The 20,642-nt window shown below is 44.1% G+C and overlaps 1 protein-coding gene across 9 annotated transcripts in view; it reads right to left on the bottom strand.

Annotated features, from left to right (window-relative positions):
- Nucleotides 1–2,833: 2,833 nt before the first annotated feature.
- LOC311002763 (shisa family member 6) overlaps nucleotides 2,834–20,642 on the bottom strand; it is a gene marked incomplete at both ends in the record, with an annotated part of 65,925 nt that continues 48,116 nt past the window's right edge. For 2 of the 9 annotated variants that reach the window (XM_083994243.1, XM_083994245.1), the window contains 5 exons: nucleotides 2,834–3,745; nucleotides 3,920–4,023; nucleotides 6,382–6,534; nucleotides 12,033–12,053; nucleotides 13,232–13,294. In XM_083994243.1, coding sequence (XP_083850369.1) covers nucleotides 2,834–3,745; nucleotides 3,920–4,023; nucleotides 6,382–6,534; nucleotides 12,033–12,053; nucleotides 13,232–13,294 — 1,253 coding nt within the window. Of the gene's footprint in view, nucleotides 3,746–3,907; nucleotides 4,024–6,348; nucleotides 6,535–12,032; nucleotides 12,054–13,231; nucleotides 13,295–20,642 lie in introns of all 9 variants that reach the window. The other 7 variants (XM_083994249.1, XM_083994244.1, XM_083994248.1 and 4 more) reach the window with 7 other exon arrangements.

Raw genomic sequence — 20,642 nt, 5'->3', positions numbered from 1 at the left:
GTGGTTCTACCCAAAAAGATTGTGTGGAATTAGAAATGTGGAATGTTGAGTGTAGACAACATAACGTACTCTCACTGCCATCCCTGAACATTTACCTCAATAAAAACCTGACAACCTCTTTTAAATCAAACAATTTCCAGCCTTTAAAAAAATCAGAGGAATTTGATATGATCTTTCGGCCAGACTTCCCACCTCTGTCTTGACCGGACTAGAGAGCTCCATCATTGACCGGCTCCAAGGCCCAAAATGTGTGAAGGACCTCCCTGCTGCTGTCAGACTCCACAACAAGCGCTGTTCTCAGCACAAAACATGATTGGATTGGAATGTATTTTTTTTCTTATTCTTATTATTCATTAATCACACTCTATTACAATTACTGCTTTCTTTTTACTGCTACCATTTGGTATTTATTGTCTGTGCTGTACATTTCTTTGCTGTTGTCTGCTGCTACAACCTTGTAAATTTCCCCACTGTGGGACAAATAAAGGATTATCTAATCTTATATCTTATCTTAAATTATTGCTCTGTCTCTAGTATATGAAGCACCTCAGAAAGAAATTGCACGTCATCAACTGCTGACACAAGAGGTGTGATGAAGGTGTGCTCCCTTGATTGCATCAATTAAGTGGTTTGAAGTTTAAGGTTCAAGTTTGGCAGAAAGCTTTTTTTTAGCTCTGCTTGGACAAAATATGATTACACTTAATTACACACTGAGGTCTAATGTTAACAAAACAAGCCATGAACTTTTGTGTAAATGTGACTTTTGATCCCCACTATAAAGTTACACTAGATCTAAGGCCACACAACTGTTTTTTTTGTTTTATGTTCATGAAATTGAACACTATCTGTCCAAATTAACATTGTGGGACCGTTCATGTCAAGTAGGTAAACAGGAAGCAAGAAATACTGAGGAAATGCAAAGACAGTTGTAGCATTAAAACACAAAATGTAACTGGAAAGCTACTGCTAGCAAACGTCCAAGTCCACTGATTACAATGCTGTGTATTCACCACTGGTAGTTGAGGCTGATGAGGACGTGAGGTGTGTGTCTGCATCATCGTTCCCAAAGGTCTGGGTTTCCGTCTCAACCCCAGAGTTTTCCAACTAAAACAGGTTTAACAGGGTTTCCAAAACTCTCTGTTTCATGAGACACATCAGAGCAGTGTGCACAGCAACAGTGTAGCAGAAGGGATAATAGTTTCTAAATCTAAAACTTAGTGGTGTGGATGGGACCTTGGTTAAATAAACACCAACACCAAAATGCATGAGGTACTGGAGGTATGAGTTACAATGGTCATAGTAAATGAATATGACTGGACATCAGCTGGAGGCCAAACTGCTCCATTTAACCTGATACTATCAGGTTAGCCGTGTAGATGCTAATAGTCACTGAAAAGCTTGTATCTTTTAAAATATCTCATAAAGCAAAGCAGATTTAAATGTATCCTGGTTTTGGACAGACACTAAGACTTTACTCAGGTCTGTTGCCTTTTCTGTTTATGTGTCAGAAACACTCAGTGGTGATGTGGTGTATGAGGAAGAAGTAGGAAACACAGACATCACCCAAGCAGCGACTTTGACTCTTTAGAAAAATATGGATGGTTTATTCGACCCTACTTTGACAAGAATTATAATCCATTTCCATGATGTTCAACTCCTCTGATGTCAATGGAACACAGTCTACATCCAAATATGAACAGTGGTATATCTGTTATCAACAACACATTCATTCACTTTTTCGTTCGTACAAACAGTTTTGCAAAGACACACACAGTATAGTATTAATTGATCCTGTCAAATACTTGGTTAAGTGGGGTTCTATTCTGAACTCACGAAACAGTGATGATTTATAGTTGTTTTTTAAAGAATCTATTGAAAACAGACAGTCTAATACAAAGTCCATCCAGTACAGACTTGTCCATGATACTGTTTCTAAAATAGCTTATTTACAATCGTCTACTGGAAGCAAAAAAATAAAAAATAAAATAAAAACCCGTCGTTGCTTTAAGAACAAAACAAGCTAGCCATCACTATTCAAACTCAGAAACAAAATCAAAAAACAGAACAGAATATTTTTTCTCATTGATTGTGCTTTGTAACCCACAAAACCACTTCGTCTTTAGAAATGGAACATCTGTCGGAGGCACCGGATACAAGTGCTGAGAACATCCATTTCAGTTTCTCTCATTGAGATCAGAGCTATGAGTAGGATAGGGTATACAAATGGTTGGTTTTTTAATTCATTTATTTATATATTTATAAAGTTGTTACAGGCTCATCCTAGTTCATCACTTGTGGTGGCGTTGTGTTGCACAACAGAAGTCACGGAGGAATCGGTCTTTGTGTTTAACCATGCAAAGCCCTTTTAAGATTTGCCAGAAAAGGTCACAGAGTAGGTTTTATCTGATGGGGGGGACTGATAAGGGGCTTGGACGGACGGACGGACACGGTTGGTGTTCTCTCACTAAAACAGACATAGAATGAGGCTGGGGTCTGTAGATGAGTCGGGTAGTCAAGACAGTGGAATTAATAGTAGGCAAGTTAGCTGGATAATACCACCCCTCCCCCTCCCCTATCGACAACCTTCTCTGGCTTCAGATCTAGCCGGGCGGGTGTATGCAGTGTACAGTGTGGATTGGTTTTCCGGTCTCTCTCGGTTAGCTATAGTGGATGTTCTTGGTCCTCTGTCAAAGAAAGTGAAATCACCACCATCCTACTCTAGCAAAACGCCAGCATAACCCTCCCCACCCCCATCCCCCCCAATCCCCCGGCACACTACAGTAGTGCTCCTTTCCTGTGCAGTTCACCCCCAATCCCCAACCCTGGGCCACTGTTACACAGTCACCTCAGTCTTGCTGCCTGTGCGGTAGTGCTGTGGCTGTTGCTGCTGCTGCTGCTGGTGGTGCTGTGGGATGTAGTGGAGCTGTTCCACAGTGTGAGTCCGTCTGGAGGCAAACGCCTGCCTCTTAGTTGCTGTCTGGTTCATGGCTAAAGTGTTGGAGTGCCCGGCGCCTCCTCCTCCTCCTCCTCCTCCACCTCCTCCTCCGCCTCCCCCACCTCCTCCCTGTGCCCCACCACCACCACCACTGCTGCCGCCACCACCATTGTTAGAGGCACTGGGATGGGAGTGCATTTTGGTCATCTTGTAACGATCCATTAGAGGCGTGGTCGGTATGAACACATCTGTGTGCGAGATGGCGCGCGATATGGACTTGTCGCTGCCGCGGAACCCGCCGGAGACGCTGCCGACCATCCCGCGCTTCAGAGACATCATCAGCTTGTCCGGCGAGAGCAGGGGATCCTGGGACAGGAGGCGATCTTGCGAGTACAGGCGCTCTTGCGAATAGAGGCGATCTTGAGAGTAGAGGCGGTCTTTCGAGTAGAGGTGTTCCTGCGACAGGAGTCTGTCCTTAGAGTACATGCGGTCCTTGGTGTACAGGCGGTCTTGGGACGTGTGGCGGTCCTGCGGGAGGAGGCGCTCCTGGGATCGAAGACGTTCGGCGGACAGCAGCTGCTCGTCGGAGAGGATCCTGCCTCCGTACGGGGACATGCCGTTAGAGGACATGCTGTAGTCCTGCTGCGGGTCCCTCTGTGGGGACAGGACCCGGTCTTGGGACATGGCCCTCTGGACGCGACGCGGCCTCTGCCTCTGCTGAGACTGCTGCTGCGAGGACTGGGACTGGGGCGGGGCCTGGGAGATGGAGGACTGCACGGCCTGGCTCTGGTGCTGCTGCTGCTCCCGGTGCTGCGGAGCAAGACAGATGAAGTGAGTTCATTCACAAGCTGAGGCATACAGCGCCTCACAAACCCAAATATGGAGACTCACAGATTGCTGGCATAATTGGAAGCATAAAAAGCAGAAAGAACACGACCCTGTTTAGACGCCCGCACGTTGAAAACCGAGCACTTGAGCACCCACCTGGTCTTGAGTCATTTTCAGAACATGCAAAGGAAGAGTGCCTCTTGCTGCAAGGTCTGGCAGGTGGCGCTTACGGGTGTAGTAGTCGTCAACGTCTTTATCTGCTGCAGAAGAGATGAGAATAAACAAAGACCAAAACAAAAAAAAGACAGAAGCGAGAAGTGAAGAGCAGATTCAGGGAGTGGAGAAGGCGAGTCGGATAAAGTGGGATTGCGCAAAATGCAGAGAGCGGTGCCGGTGGAGCCGTCTTGTGTTTCACCTTTCCATCGCTCATGGAGGGGAATAGAAAGTGGAGAGAGAGGCAGAGGATCACAGTCAGAGCAGATTACATGCTAGGCACATTGCATCCACACATCCAGGCTTCATCTGGGATTCTACAGGCAGCGCCGGCTGTGGGGAGGAGGAGGGGGGAGGGGGAGGGGCAAACTTTTTCAAAGGTCATGTGAAAGTCCATAAAACAAACACGGTCATATCACACAGATAACGGAGCGAAGCACGCAGGCACCTCAGACCGCACAGACATGCTGGAAAAGCCCATCGTGTTATCGCAACGATCACATCACATTGAGAAAGAAACTGCGAGTGTGTGTTGTTCACATCCTGGAGCGGATGTTTTATCCTTATTTGTTGTGTACATACAAAACGACGACGACCACATGCATCCAGAAGACAAGAGCACATTTCCAAAGACAAGAGGAGAAGAGGAGTGTAGGAGTGAATGTAGCATCAATTTCATGCCACACAACACAATCCCATGCATAAAGACTTGTCCACACACACATACACACATACACACACAATGACGCACGTCGACAAAAACCCTTTCAGACTTCCTGTCAAAGACACGAAATGCAGCACAAAACATTCAAAAATGGAAAAATTCAATTACAAGTCCATTGTTAACAAGAAGGTAATTCTTTATTGGTTGCATATAAATGATGGAGAGCAGGACTCTCCACCTTATTAAGAATTCGGAGATGACTCTGAGCCTGAGCCTGTCTTTTTCAATAATGGGTACAGCAGCGTTCACGCCACCTGTCAAGATTACACTCAGCCAAAAATCCCCTTCAGCGGCAGGCCCCGGGTGCTCGCCGCAAATCGATTCATTATGAGAGATAATAAAAACAAGATGTTCCTTTTCTCAAGCATAATAGTCTTCAAGATGTGGGCAGGGCCACTGCAAACTCATCAACCATATTACCATAGAGCAAATGAATAACCGGTGATGTATACTGTCCTGCACTGCGACGGGCTAAACGCTTTTCTTCGGTTTGATACCAATTTGCATTAATAAGCGGCGGCATTCTTCTCTTTTATTGTCCTGACAATGAGAATGCCGCTCTATCTTCCTCTCAGCACAATCCAACATGATCTATCAGCGTGCAGACACTAGTTGAGCAACAAAAAAAAAAAGGAAACTGCAGAGCCTGTTGGCGATTCGCTGCAGCAAATAATTTGCTTTGGAAGCAGAAAGAAAGTTGGGAAGACTGAAGGACAGCGCCTGAGGATATTTCTTTTTTTCATCTTAACGCTGTGTCTCTTCTGTGAGCCACTATCTTTGACAACTGAATTCACTGTGCTTTTGTTTTACCGCCTATCAACAACTATGCTAATTTTCACAAGCGTGCTTCAATTAAGAGGATTTTTCCTTCCTTTTTTTTTTTTTTTGCTTTTCTTTTCTCTTTCCTCCCGATACATCTGAGCACCAGTAAATAGCTCTGCATCCTGCAAACCGTTTCTTTCTTCTTCTTTTTTTTTGCCATTTAGTTTTGAAATGGTGCCCGGCAGCTTGGAGAGGGAGCCAGTGTGGAGCGAGCCCTGACGGGATGAGTTGTAGATCGTCATCCTTCACTTTGACTGCAAGCCAGCAGTGAAGTGGGGCAGTCATGATGAAATTACACAAGCCTTAAGGAATATTTGCGTTCCACTTAGAGAATATCATGAGATGAGACCTCATTACGCAGCAGAAATCCAGCGTAGCACCACTAAATCAATACCGAGCAGGGCCAGGCACAAGAAGCCACTTAATGTACTTATACGCTCCAAGAGAAATAGTGGCTGCAGCCTTTAAGTGGAGACAAGGGAAGCGTGGAATATCAATGACTCATAGTTTCTTGAGATGACTAGGCTGATTTCATGAACTATCAGAGTGAAGGAACGGCTGTTTTCTGATTCTCATCCTCTGAAATGTTTACGCAACGGGGGAGCTGCAAAAAAAAAGAAAAATCTCCAGAAAAACGCGGGCTCATACTTTTTTATTTCTCTGTTTGATGTCCTCAGTGCAGCAGGCAAATCAAATTCACAGCTGAAACACTTCGGAGCCACTCAGTGCGTCCCAGTCAGGAGTCAGGAAAGCACACTTAATGCAGTGGGTTTTTTTTTTGTTTTGTTTTTTATCATCATGCAGGGCATCAGGGCAGGGAGCCTACTGTTGCGTTGAAGTGCATTGAACTTGGACCTACTGAGTTTCTTCAGAGACGAGAAGCGGCTGAGGTCAGCCTTGACGGCCGCCTCGTAGGAGGGCGGCAGGTGAGACAGGCTCTGGAAGGAGCGCGAGAAAGACAGGTCGTAGGGCTCCGTCTGTGAGGTCAGGATGCCGCTTATCCGATTGTTTTCTGGAGACACATACATACATATACACACACAGAAGAGGGAAGAGGAAAAAGTGGGCAGGCTGCCTTTAGCCTAAGCCCCCAACCCCCGCCCCACCACCCTCCACCCAACCCCCAAAAATAAATAGATAATTAAAGACCCCAAGGCATCATGGAAGACCACCTGCTGAGGTAGAGGAGGGAAGATGGAGCTAGAGTTTTAGCTGTACAAATATTTCCCGCAGGCAGAGGTTGCTCTGAATCAATCTGTGAAATAATCTCACCGGTTTTCGAGTCAGAATTTTCACGAGAGCCGTGTGTTTACTGTGCAACTAAATTCAGCCGAGCAGTGAGAGGTGGATAATTTATTCCTGTTGCCGAGGCTGGAGCCACCGAGGACACACCAGACATCATGCCCTTGGTGTTGTCTCTGGGAATTTGGGGGTTGTAATGACCTGAGTGGGAATTTACTTCAGTACAAATACACAAAAACATGAGTTCTTTTTAAAGAGGCTGCTTCTAATATGTTGGAGTGGTTCAGTAGAATTTCATCAGACCCTTTTGCAGTCTTTATTTTTAATGAGTTTCTTGAATTTGAGCAGTTCATCACTGATACATTCTTAGGCAAAAGCTGAACTGTGGTGAGAGGGAAGACTAGCTGTTTGGTAGCAGGCAGCGAGCCACAACCTGCAATGCAGGGGCAGGCAACTTGAAGCCAGACTGTTGTCATTGTGTATTTCTCTGTGATTCAGTGTGTTTACTAAGGTGAAATGGACAAAAACTGAACTCCTCAAAAAAGTGTTATTTTAACCAATTATTTCCCCCCTTTAATAATACCAATTGCTGTTGTATTTTATATCATTGGAAAGCCTAGTTAGCTTGACAATGATGTACAACTTGTTAAGATTGTGCATCCGTGGAGTGAGAAACACAGCTAAACGTGTGGGTAGCATCCCCAAAAAAATGTGCCAAAATCAATATTATCAGTCATCAGAGAGTACCTCCAGAATGTGAATGTGGAGAGGATGGAGTGGCCTTCTGTTAGTCCAGACCTCAGCCTAATTGTGCGATCAGCTTGGCCATTGCTGTACGTGCTAGAGTGACCAACACAACCACACTGGTTGACCTTCGACAACTCCTGGTTGAGGAATGGGATGCCATCCCACAGCAAAATGTAATGTGACCAGGCTGGTGACCAGTATGAGGAGGAGCTGCCAGGATCTTCCACACACTACTGAGATCCCTGACAGTGTCAAATGAATAAAGTGTGAAAATGGCCAATATGTGTTTTTTCCTCATTATTGTGATAATAAGATAGATACAATAACAATCATCTTATCCACCAAGCAACTCAGAAAAAGAGAATATATCAGGGGATTTTGGCACATTTTTGGGTGCTGCCCACACATTTAGCTGTGTTGCCCATTCCTCATGTATGATCCTTACAAGTTCTACCTTGTTGTAAAGGTGACCAATCAGTCTTTCCAATGGTATAAAATGCAACACCCAATGGGATTATTAAAGGGGAGAAATTATTGACTGAACTATTTTTTTTCTGGCCGTTAACCAATACTCATTAACTGATTACTAACCGTTAACAGATAAGATTAAAATGCTCTATTAAACATCTGTGACTAGTGCCGATCGGCAACCCGACCCTCTATCGGTGATCACAATGGGTTTTTTTTTTCTATAAAACACGCACACATGCTCTGGCTCAGCTGACTGGCGCTCAGATGGAGGTTGGATCTTCACATTTTTAACGCTTTTCGTACAATTGCAGCCAACAGCAGAGCGCTCCTCTGACAAGCTCCGCTGCCAGTGAGCTGCAGGTGACTCAGCGGGAGAACGCAGCACCATCCTTAAAAAAAAAAAAGTATTTATTTATTTATTTTATAGCGGCACCGTCCTTACAGCTGATGCACACGTAGATGTCTGTATATTGTTGTCTGACCTTCCTTCACGTTGACTGTGCTGCATAACTACCACAAGTAAGTCCTCCTGTGTAACTTTTAGCTGCGAGTGGAAGTCTGCTAATTCTAAAAAAAATTATCGATAGTATTTATCGGTCAAAGTTCTTGTTAATGGTTAAACGGTTAATCATGTGCTTCCCTACTTTCCAAACTTTTTTTGAGGAGTTGATCAAAAAGCTGAATGCATCATGACATATAATCACCTGAGGTTTAATTTTCTTAATTTCTTCACATGCATATCAATCTGACTGACGATCTACATGCTGCATTGCACATGTGCTACACCTCAAGGCTTTAAAATGAACAACACACATGGAGAAACTGAGATCAAGTCTGTTTGATGAGAACACAAACTCCTCTCTCAGGTGCAGAGTGATGATCGGGAGCGATGTCAAACTCTGCAGTGTAGTTAAGTAGAGGATGCCTGAGTTGTATTCAGATTCATTTGAGGGAATAATTTTGGGCTTGATGTTTTTAAAGACTAAAGACTTGACAGTAGATTTATTTTCTTGGAAGCCTTTTCACAGCGAAACTCATCTCGATCCAACCCTGTAGTCGAATTATTCACTATCAATGTTTTAGAGTAGAAACTAAACTGAAAGGGCACTCGGTGCGTTCCATCCAGAATGAGATCCTGGCAACAGATATCAGATAATGTAATAAGAATGTTATTAAATCAAAAAGTCGTTAATGTTTGGACGGCGAGATGTGCATTTAGAGGTCAGCGTCAATCGTCACAGCGGTTTCAGAGAGAGTCTGCTTTGAGAAATGGTTGCATATCTAAAACTCCAACTTTGCTGGTGACAGTGAAGGGGTGGGGGGGGGGGGGTGAGAGGTGCTGACAGGGGGCAACTCTGTGAGCATTTGGTGTGGGACTGACTCTGACAGGAAACGTGGCGGTTTGACGAGGTGAAACAGCGGTCCACACAGAGGAGAGGGGAGGAGAGAAAAAAAAGAGACAACATACCAAACAACAGATGTGTGTAGAAAGTGACCCCCCCCCCCCCCCCCCCCCCTCCCACTCTACCCCAACTTGTGACAGTGCTGTGATGTGATCTGGGATGTTAGCTCTCTCAATAGCAAGCAATATCTGGGCTGGCTGTCGTTGATGCAACATGATACGGTGCCAGGAGAACGGATGGATGGGGCGGCGACTGGACCAAAGCCCTCTTTTATTCTCACTCTAGTCCTCCTCTTTATCTCTCTCTCTCACACAACATCCGCAGTCAGTCCCATTCACCGCCGTCTTCCTTGCTCTGTCAATCTTATCTGTCCCACCATGCTGCCACCCACTTTCCCTCGCTCCTTAATTCTTGCTCGTCTACTCCGTATTCTCCCTTTCTCTCGTTTTTCCTCCTCACTCCTGTTCTATCTCACTCCCTCCCCCCCCCCTCCTGTGAGTCGTGAGTGTGTCGCACAGTGCAGAGAGCAGCGTGCATGGGTGCGGCTCCAGACCGATCTCCAATTGACAGTTAAAAATAGGGCTTTAGTAACTGCTGCAGGATGGGGAAGAGGGGAAGAGATAAAGATAAGAGAATTTAAAAGGGGAAAACAGGGGGAGTACTGTAAAGTACAGAGGGTGGAAAGAGAAGAGTGGAAAGAGAAGGGGGAGCTTGAGAGGTGGTGGTGGCAGGGGCCGGGGCCGGGGGGACTGCAGGGGGCCCTGAGAGCTGCAGGGAGGACGCTCGGAGGATGTGGATGATCTATGAGAGCCTGCCACGCTGCATCAATAGGGGGAAATCATCTGGGACTGTGGCATGCTGTTAGCTATCTCAATATCAAACACATTTGACTGCTTCATCACAACGGACAGTGCAACCACACAGACCTGGCTCAAATAGTCTTTGCAAGTCGTCGTAAAGGGTAAAACTGGAGATAGTCTTTTATTCTTTTACACCATCAACCAGCGCCACGGAAAAGACCAGAACCAACAAATGTACCCTGGACTTTTTTTTTTTTCATTCTGATTTAAATAATTCCCAATGAAGATTTCTAACTGTTTACATGTTAACTCTAATGGTTCAGCCCGAAATTATGTACAAGTGACTCCGGGCTATTTTATTTTTTGACCAGGTCTAAGCCGAGAATTCATGCTAGTGAGTCGGGCCACGTCGACTCTGGGCTTCAACACCTGCAGGTCGGGTTTTAAAGGGACAACGAGGAGTTTGTATTTGGTTATAAAAAAGTCTCATATTAATGTGGATGAATCTATGTTACCCACTTGTTAATGGGTCCATTTTCCATTATAGTTATTTTCTTATTATTATTAGTGGTCGACTCGCCCAGTATTAATTTCGGTTTCCCGGACGCTGCCCGGCTGGTCATGGGAATAACGCCACCGGATCGCCGTTTATGGTCGGAACTACGACGGTATCTGATTGTCTTCCAACCTCCGACTTTCATTCTTGGTTAATGAAAACATTCTTGGAAAATTCTTTCGCTTTCATCCGTTTTGCGCCGGTCCAAGAAGTTCACCGTGAGCGCAGAGGCTCATGGGAAATGTAGTGTGAAAACACTTTGCTTTCCAAAACTCCTCTTTGTCCCTTTCATTTTCAGTCCTGTTGAAAACTCTAGCACAGATTAATCAAAACATCACAACACTGATCAAAGATCAGATCTAACGTCTGATAAGCAGTCGTTGTTGTTTTTACACTTATTCAAGAATTTGCAAGTGATTTTACACATTTACGTTGAGACGGAGAAAGAACGCAACCAGAGCAAACATTCATTTTCACCGTTTACATAATATAATGAGACTTTGATCGGTTTGGATAAAGGAATATTCTACCCCTCTGAAAAGGAATGGAATTCCATTCAGTTTGGGCCTGTTTATTCTGATAGAGATGTTTATATGGATTCTCATCGGTTTGGTCATCTAAAATGATTCTTATTGGTATATTCGGCTCCATGTAAACCAAGCTTCAACTTCCTGGGCTGAAAAAAATGAACACCCAACACTGAAGAGCCAAAAATCTGCAGCTCCTCTAATTAGCTCACTCAGAATTGCTCTTCAGAAACATGTGGGTGACGTCACAGACACACAAACGTCTGCGATGACCCCGTTTTCAGTCGCTAGGAGCAGTTCACACTTATGACATCTAACAGAAATATGTAAATGTGAGGGTTTAATCATGCTTTTCAAGGATGAAGTGAGCGTAACATTTTCTAAAAACTGTTTTGGGAAACGACTGAGTTCTTTTTTCTTTTTTGTTTTAAACTTTTTGAGTATTTACATCCACAGCAGAAATCAATGGGCTTAGGGCTGAGAGCCAGAAGCAGGAGCAGTAGGTCATCAAGTGTTGAGAGAGGGATTAACACTGTTGGTTTTGGTCTTTTCGTGGGATTTGTATCGTGTTGGACTCTCTGGAGCTCTTTGTGCCCCACATGACCACGAAAACAGCAAATGCTACTTAAAGCAGGTCTGAAAACAGGTGAAAGAGAGGAGGACACACATGTTGATGGGTTAGTCTGTGGTGCACGTGTACACGGACGTGTGCCAATGGATGAGGTTTTTTACACTAAATTAAACGCATGTCATGTGTGACTTACCACGTCTCAATGATCGGTGAGCTACCAAACCCAAGTGAGAAACACATGTTCAGTCGATGGGGAGAGAAACAGAAGCTACACAGACCTGCAGTATAACTGGTACAATACCCCTCCCTCATCCACCCCCACCCCCTCACCCCCCAAAAAATGTAAGTCAAATCAAGTCAGCGTAGACTTCCACAGCCGTGTAATGCACGTTTGTGTGCACGATTTTGCACTTTCTCCCCCTGATTTTCTGGTCATCTCCGGTTTTACTTAGAAAATACATTAATGTGAAGCTTTCCGGGGGGTGGGGGGGGGGGGGCAGGGCGGCTGTGATCAAAGTGTCTATGTTAGATGTGTTGTTGAAATGGATTTTTCATGTCTTCAATAGATCTCCAAGGCATTGCTCTGCAGTTGCGGTTTAGCTATGGCTCAGTGTGTGTGTGAAATGGACCACATGGTCAGCTATGTGTAGAAAAGCAGGGGTGACTCTGGCTGCAGGATTTCAGCCTCATCCCTGAAAGCTAACAAGGCTTTTTTTTTTTGTGGTTTTCTGTTTGTGGTTCAAACAACTAGAATATGGATCAGAAGTTGAGATCAGAGTGATTTAATAAACAGAGGTGTCAGTAAATATTCAGCTTATGGCCATTCTCTCCTTTTATCTCTGTCCTTCCCTCTATCCAGCCTCCACCTTGCTGCCTTACGCAACCGCTGCCGGCCTGCGACACTGGGGCCGACCGACCGGCCTACTGCTTCCCCTCCTATCGGCTGTTTTTAACAAACGGCCGATTGACTTTGGTAATAAAAGAGCGATTCACGTGACATGACGTGACGCCTCCTCGCAGGGAGTCCGAGGTGACGGCGATAACTTCTGCTCTGGGGATAACAGCAGGTTTTGCACGCTCTGCCAAACTGCATTCACTTTAAAAAGCAGAAAGACGGCGTGCCCGTGTCCTGATCCCCCCCGCTCGCAGAAAAATGTCCGTGCCTATGGGATGTGACACTTCTATAATTCAATCTTCAACAAAAAAGCCTCATTTTCAGTAATAGAATGGATTTGCAGCGGGGAGAATTGAATGGGGGGGGGGGGGGGGGGGGGCTGGGGGTGTCACATATCCATGTCGAGCACTATATTCAAGTTTCTGCCCAGGTCTGAGCTTCACCTCCAACGCTGACCTGAGCTGTACATATCCCCCTCTCCCTCTGCTGTGTCTTACCATTCTTAGGTGTGCGTGTGGGGCTACCTAGAGCCACATGGTTATAGTTGTGCTGATGGGTACCTGCAATGACAAAAGCAATGAAACATCTGTTCAGTGTCTATGAGGAAAGATCTGTATCAGCTCAAATACAGACTGTTAGTAGGGTGAGGGCCACAATTAAAGAGATAATTCACTGGAATGCTGTTGGATCTGTGTTTTGGTGACATGCTTTTTATATAATTCACATTTATAGAGAGAAATTTTGAGCTTTTCCAATAGACTTTTATAGTGTAAACATTACAAGAAAGGCTGCCACATCGCCAGTCGTCAGTTACCAGTTAACTCATTTAGTGGATGAAAGATCTCTTTAATTTCCTCAGATTATGGGGAATGGACATAAAGAAAGATGAGAGACAAGGCAGGATGGGTGAATCAGCAGGAGGTGGAGTCCGCTGTAACCTCTGCAAACATCACACAGAAAACAGGAAGTACAAACAAACAAGTCTAAATACAGCATTTATCACAGTTATGACAAAAGAAGTCGCAAAGGCAACGTGTCGGTTTTGAAGGGAGGTTAAGCTCAGCGATCAATAAAAGGAAATGTCTGAGCAAAAAAACACCCACAGCCAAAAAGATCCCAACCAGGACGCTGTCACTTGTCATATCAAACAACCATTAACGCTACTGCCTCACAGAAAAACGGCGTGCTTTTACTTTGAAAAAAGGAAATTAGGTTTTCAGCAGGCTTTCTGAGAATCACTGAGTCGTGACCGAGACTGGCGGAAAACTTGTCCCAAAACTCTGTGAGTAAAATGCAAATCCACACGAGATTCAAAAATGACTTTTGAAATTTGTCAATTTTTAGGAATATATTCAAATGCATCTTTTTATCCTTTTCTTTTTCATGACTTAGGAGTTTTTACTGGTGGAATTTGCAGTTAGTAAATTCCCGTTTTGTATTTGTGAAAGGTGTTTCATACAGATTACATATTTATGCATGGATTGTTGATCCATTCACACAAATAATATTGAGACAAATCTACCCCCAACAGGTGGCCAGCACAAAGAAAGCAACTCTGACAATATATAGTATATCTCGCATCATTCCACAAATGAATAAAAGCAAGAGATATCCCTCAATTTACATCACAGGAATACAGAGAATACCAGCGAAAGCACAATACTTTTACAAAGTATGCAGGTAATTAGTCAAAGACTAAGGGATTTGTGCTCTTTGCATCAGCATGACCGAGTCTTTCATCATCTTACAGCTCAGCAACTCACTGATATGACACCACCACACCACCAACACAAAGTTCTACATTTACCGGATATGACACCCACTGGTTGATGACCATTGGATGTGATAGTGAAATGTGGTAAAAAGCCCAGTGTTGACTGATGATTTCACTCATCGCATGTCACCGTGTGTCATATAAAAACAGCATATGTGCATCAACACTTGATTTCCATCGAAGTTGGTCTTTAAAATGTTTCATGTGTTTAAAAGCTCCAACCCCTTTGAGCTCTCGGTCACATGCTCTCTTTTTTCATGCAGCCTTCTGACGTTGTCAAGTGGAATAGCAGAGAGCATTTTAATTTCCAACTCTGAGAATAAACTGTTTCACCCAATCATCCCTCCGTCCCACTGTGCCGGAGTGTTTTGCGGATGACAGGGAACGTGATGCAGTGGTACAGTGCTCGACTGGGCACCGCGCTGTGGAGGTGCTTTAGTTGAAAGATGGGACCTTTACTGAGCCCATTGTACTGAGAAAGTTGATGAATGACAGCTATTCACAGCAGTGTGCAGGAACGTGTGTGTGTGTGTGTTTTTTTCTTTTTTTTTCTGTTTGTATATGAGGGGGAGGCAGCGAAAGATGGAGACCCGTTGTAGAGTGTTGCCGTCGCGACGCGTTCATTTGCTGTCTGCTGCTGTGCCTGTTTAAAAATGCATTAGAGCCAACTGCTGAAACATCCATTTACATCTGTCACAGACGAGAAGGAGGAGAGGGAGGCCCGACGTGCTCACATCATGGGTTTCAATATTTGCTCGAGCTATGGAGATAGATGGGATGTCTTCTGTGTGTTCCTTCACCGACTCCCTCTTTCCTCATAGAAACGCTTCACAGAGACTCTCACAGAGCAGATTATTTAAGGGGGGAAATTCACATCCACATCTAAGACTGTGTCTCCTGAATATAATAAATCAACAACTTTGTAATAGGAATTTGTGTCTGTTTAGTTTCTATCTGTGGTGGGACAAGAGTCGTTTAACCTACAGTCAGGGCGTTAAATCATTTACAAGCTGTGGTTAACCTCTTAAAATCCCATGTTTTCGTGTCATTTGCATACATTTGCATATTCAAATGCAAAGCTTCAACAGAGCAACTGCAAGGCCTTGATGCATTCATGAGGCAGCGTTGGAGAGGTAGCAAGGCAATTGAGGAAATTCTATTCAAAGACGGCTTTGTTGTTTCTGTTGACTTTTGATGCAGGTAAAAGTCAATACTTGTGTATGTGAGTATTTACATTATCAAACCGTAGTCAAACACTTTGTGCACTCACAAATGGGTCATCACAAACAAGCTGGATTTTCCTCATGCAGGCCCTAAGCATTTGCCAAGTCTAGGAAATAGACAAGTATAGGTGTAAATAAGTCTTGTAATTTGATAGACATTCTTAGGCTGATGAATACCCAAAGTACCCCTTAGTAGCCTGTTAATAATGCATGATGCATGTCTCTCACTGTATGTTGTCCTCTTGCTTGTACTATTATGGATTTTTCTAATTCCAAAACACTAGATGTAAACCACGCATCTAAATCCTTCCACATTTATTTATTTATTTAATTTATTTGAAAGGAACAGTACACATGAATGTATATAAATACAAATGTAAATGTGCCGGAGTTAGCAAGCTTGCTACAATACACATTATTTACAGTAGGTTTAGGCTACTAAACCACAGTTAATCCTGCAGACATGCTTCAGCGTGTCTAACAGGGGATACGGTAGGAAAGCACTAGTGAACATTTTCCTTGTCATGATGATCAAAATACAAGTTCAGGCAGTGTCAGGTCTCCTACAAAATAAATCTGCTGCTCCATATTGGCTGGATATAAACACAGCTTTGTGTTGACAGGGCTGTTACGGCCGAAAAAAGCTGAAAACACTCGACAGCTTTGAAAAAGCAGGACTACAGAAAGATGAACTTGGTGGTTACAGTAGGAGCCACACTCTACTTGATGATGAATAGGTACTGTACTCCTGACAATCAGCACAGCTCCCTGCCGTTCATATAAAGAGAAGCCGGTCATGGATATCCACCCTGTAAAGTTTGTCGTGTCTAAGAATTCCCTGTCTCGATCTGGTAATTTCCACTGAAAAGTGGGTCCGGGGAGAGAGAGGGAGGCAGAAGACCTCGGCTCATTAAGAGCCTGGACAGCCATGTTCAGTGATCCCTTCGTAATCTGGGGTCCAATTAACTGTATTCATGTAAGAATCCCAGCTCGGCCTGGAACTCACAAACCTGGGGGCGCCATGAGGCTGCTTATCAGCCCACAACACCACACTACACCGCACGCACCCTCCATCACAACAAAACCTCCACAGACCGTATACTCATGGTGGAGTTAGCCAAATGGTAGAAGTTATCCAAAACGACCGGATCGCTTACTTCTTACTTCTTTAAGTTAATTGTTTTCAATTTGGCTCTGGAAATAAAAGGGCATTGTTTTTTTGACGAAGCGTGTGCATTTTTAGGTTTTTAAGTACCGGTTCAAGTACCGTTTAGCACCGTAACCATTTATAAAATACCGAGTAGTAACCGGTATCGGAAAAAACCCAACCGATACCCAACCCTAGTGATGAAGGGAGCTTAGAGAGGAGAATGAGACCCCAGCCCCACCAGATCCACTGCTGTCCATTAGTTATTGCCTTCATCTCCTTAAATTGGCACATTGAAATAAATGCAAAGCCAGTGGTGCTGTCTAATCATATAGTGGGTTGATTATTTATGATTGACGTGCTCTCCAGATTGTTGGGTTGAACGGGGTCCCCATCTAAATTGCTAAATGGATGTTTTCTGTCAGCGCGTTGATGACGCAGCGGCGTGTTTGTCAGATGGTGTCAGTCAGATTTAGTGGCTGAATCCACCACACATCTCTGATCAGTGGGCTGCAGAGGCCAGCGTTAGACACTTTCTTCGAGATGTAGTCGCCCTCACCTCCGCAGTGAGATTACTAACAGTAAATTTCCCTTTGCTCATAACTGATCCGCCGAGAATACCTCCTTGCCGAGTTTGCATAATAGCGTCCAGATGGTACACAAATGACTCAGTCTTCTGACATTTGCTTTGGCATTTTGTTTCACTTCACACTTCCAAACATCACATCCACATATAGCTCACAGGGAGTCAATAGGATGCGCACTGAGCTGACCACAAGACACCTTGAACCCTGTGCCAAGGTTAAGAAGAAGCATTTCCTGAATTGATTGTGGGTTGTCACGTGTACATTGGTATCATGGAAAACCATCAAAGCATTGATTTCTAAGATATTTGCATTCAGGCCAGCAATTGAAGAGCCACATCATGATTTCCCGTCAGCTGTGTGTGAGCTGTGAGTATGTGTGCGTCCGTGTTTGGCTACAATCCCTTGTATTTCTATGAATAGTGAATTTATGCTCAGAGAAGAGATGAGCTAATTGGTGCGCTGCCAAACACTCATCTCTGTGAGAGAATGAAAGGGCAGGAAAAACTCAAAAACAAACAAGGTCATCAGAGTGTGGGCCTGAACAACTGAACAACTGAACAACAACAGCCTCCAAGGTGAGTACCATGATATCAGAGACGAGCACCACATCAGACCCAATGTTCTGGGTCACATACAAGACAAAGGGAAGGGAGAGCAGATATCAATATACGGGAAAAAAACAAAGATTGCAGGGGATTTTTTCTGATACAACTCATGGGAGCAAATCCCATGATATGAATGAACCCCTCTGGCTACAGGTGTACTGGATGTTCGTTGTCAGAGCTACAATGATAAACTAATGTGTATTAATCTTATGGAATGGCTATGATTAATTAAGTTTAGGGCACAACTGTACTTGGTGAAGTGTAGGAAAAGATTATGGTCTGCACTTAAATGACTGGAGGTAGGCTCTGTAAGTTTAGACTCTCGCATCAGCAATAAACACAGTCCTTACACAACTCTACCTGACTTCCTTCCTTTGCTCCCATCATAATTACTTTGGCTTGCTAGAGGTCACCCCACAATAAAAGCTAACTGTGGGTTGTAGCAAAGCTTTCACAGACAACCTGCCGGCTTGTTCTTAACAGGACAGCTCTTTTGCTCCTGTACCTGATGATTTATGTTCAGTGGAATTGCGTCAAGTAGAGTGTCCTTTATGCAGGAAGGTGAAATGTAAGAGTGGAGAGATTGGGGTAATGGATCAATGCGTGGAGAGACAAACTGTCATGCATACACATTCTGAATCAGACATAAAGGTAACCCTAACTCCAAAAACCTTAACCAGATACATGTGTTTCCCTAACGTTAGCCTTGCTGTCATCGCCAAGAAAGACTTTTTCCAAAGTCAAATCTGTGATGAGGGGTATTGCAGAACTGTCTGACACCCCAGTGCTAATCATTATCATCCTCCACCATTACCAAAACACTAAAGATGGAATACCTTCAGTTAGGAAGCAGTTGGAGTTCCAGAGATGTGGAGATTTCTCTGTGGTGGCCCAACACCTTAGTAAAATGGCTGTTATTATGATTCATAATCTGACACAGGAGGCAGATTCTTGTCTCTGTGTTACAAAATGCCACACAAGAAGGTCTTCTTTCAAAGGTATTCATGGTGTTGCTCTAATATCGCCACATTACAAGTCTGGGAAGTAGTTGAAGCTCTACAGACAAAATCAGGCACTCAACAAGCTCACATCCCTGATCATCCATCCATCCATCCATCCATCCATCCATCCATCCATCCATCCATCCATCCATCCATTTCTTACTCATCCCTCTACCTTGCATTGCTTTCCAGGACCTCCCCATTGATTCTGATACATTCCCAGGTCAGATCCTGGACTCCAAGGGCCTGATTGACTAAAGGTTTGCATGTGTAAAAATGCTCAAACTTGATATCACCTGCAAAAAAATATGCAAACTGATTTACTAACAAATGTGCAATGATGATTGGGGCCTTTCAAAATTGCAAAACAACATACCCTGTCCATTTACAGTAGTACCTTTGTCTTAATGAATATGCAACATGGGGCGTTCCATGGGGGAGGAGACAATACAAATAGGTTGATTAGGCCCTCACAATCCAATTTCCTAAGCCTCAAAGTAATTATGAATGATTGTGACTGCATCTGAATATATTATGTTTGGAAAGTACTAATGGTGCTAATCTGCCCAACACTGTGCACAATGGAGAGGAGATAGATAACAAAATGATCACAAGAAGGAGCTCTCTTTTTTTTGCATCTTTGTAAATCTCAGGAGCAGAGAGGGTCACTCCAGCTACTGTGGCTGTTTTTATTAAGATCACCCACAACAGATTTCGTGATATTGTCCCTATGTGTTACACAGGATGGGTGGGTACCAAAGGTTTCTGGGCACTCTGGATTCAATGAAGGAAACCAATAGTGCTCTTCTCCTCTCCTCCCTCTCCAGTCCCCAGCTCTGGGACCACTGGGTTTGACCACAACCTTTACTCCATCTTTGATCCCTCTGGTTGGGGAGTTTAGAACCATCAGACCAGATGCAGCAGTGAACAGCTGCCGATTGTGGTTAGGGGTGTCCTGTCTGAGCACTTGTGAATGACAATCCATCCTCAAGTTCTGCAGACAGATTTTCCATCACTGTATGCTATCAGGCCCTGGTGTCCCAGTTACCTCCTCATCACAGACAGAGAGCTGCACCTGCTGCTCAGCTGTGGTCTGAGGCTTCTCCTCTTGCATATCCTGAGGTTTTATTCTAAGACAGTTTTCCTGCTGCTCTCTTAACCTCATTGGTTACAGTCTCAACAAGTTCTTAGCTGTAGCTCAACAATATTTTTATTTGGCTCTTCCACTAAAACCTCAGCTCCACTGGATCAGTTTCATTTTGAGCCTCATTTCTGTCCAAACTCCCCATGGGGGAAATAATTACAACCAGCCAAACCCTCAATTAAATACTGCTGTTTGCACCTGTTGTTTACACAGTGACTCTTTTTAGATCACCAGTTAAACGTACACCAACCATGTTTCCATGACCACGTGATTTAGTTCTCTTAGTAAATCAGACCCTAACTGCACCGACTCCTTCAGACTCTTGTCTCTTCCATTCCCTCAAATCTTACGTGTGATGCATATTTTGAGTTTGATACTCAGACTTGCAAGTTTGATTTAAAGATATGAAACCCTGCGGCAGAATATG

The sequence above is a fragment of the Trachurus trachurus genome, assembly GCF_905171665.1.
Source record: "Trachurus trachurus genome assembly, chromosome: 19".
Classification (NCBI taxonomy): Eukaryota; Metazoa; Chordata; class Actinopteri; order Carangiformes; family Carangidae; genus Trachurus; species Trachurus trachurus.
The sequence above is the reverse complement of the archived record's forward strand: the minus strand, read 5'-3'. Positions and strand labels throughout refer to the sequence as shown.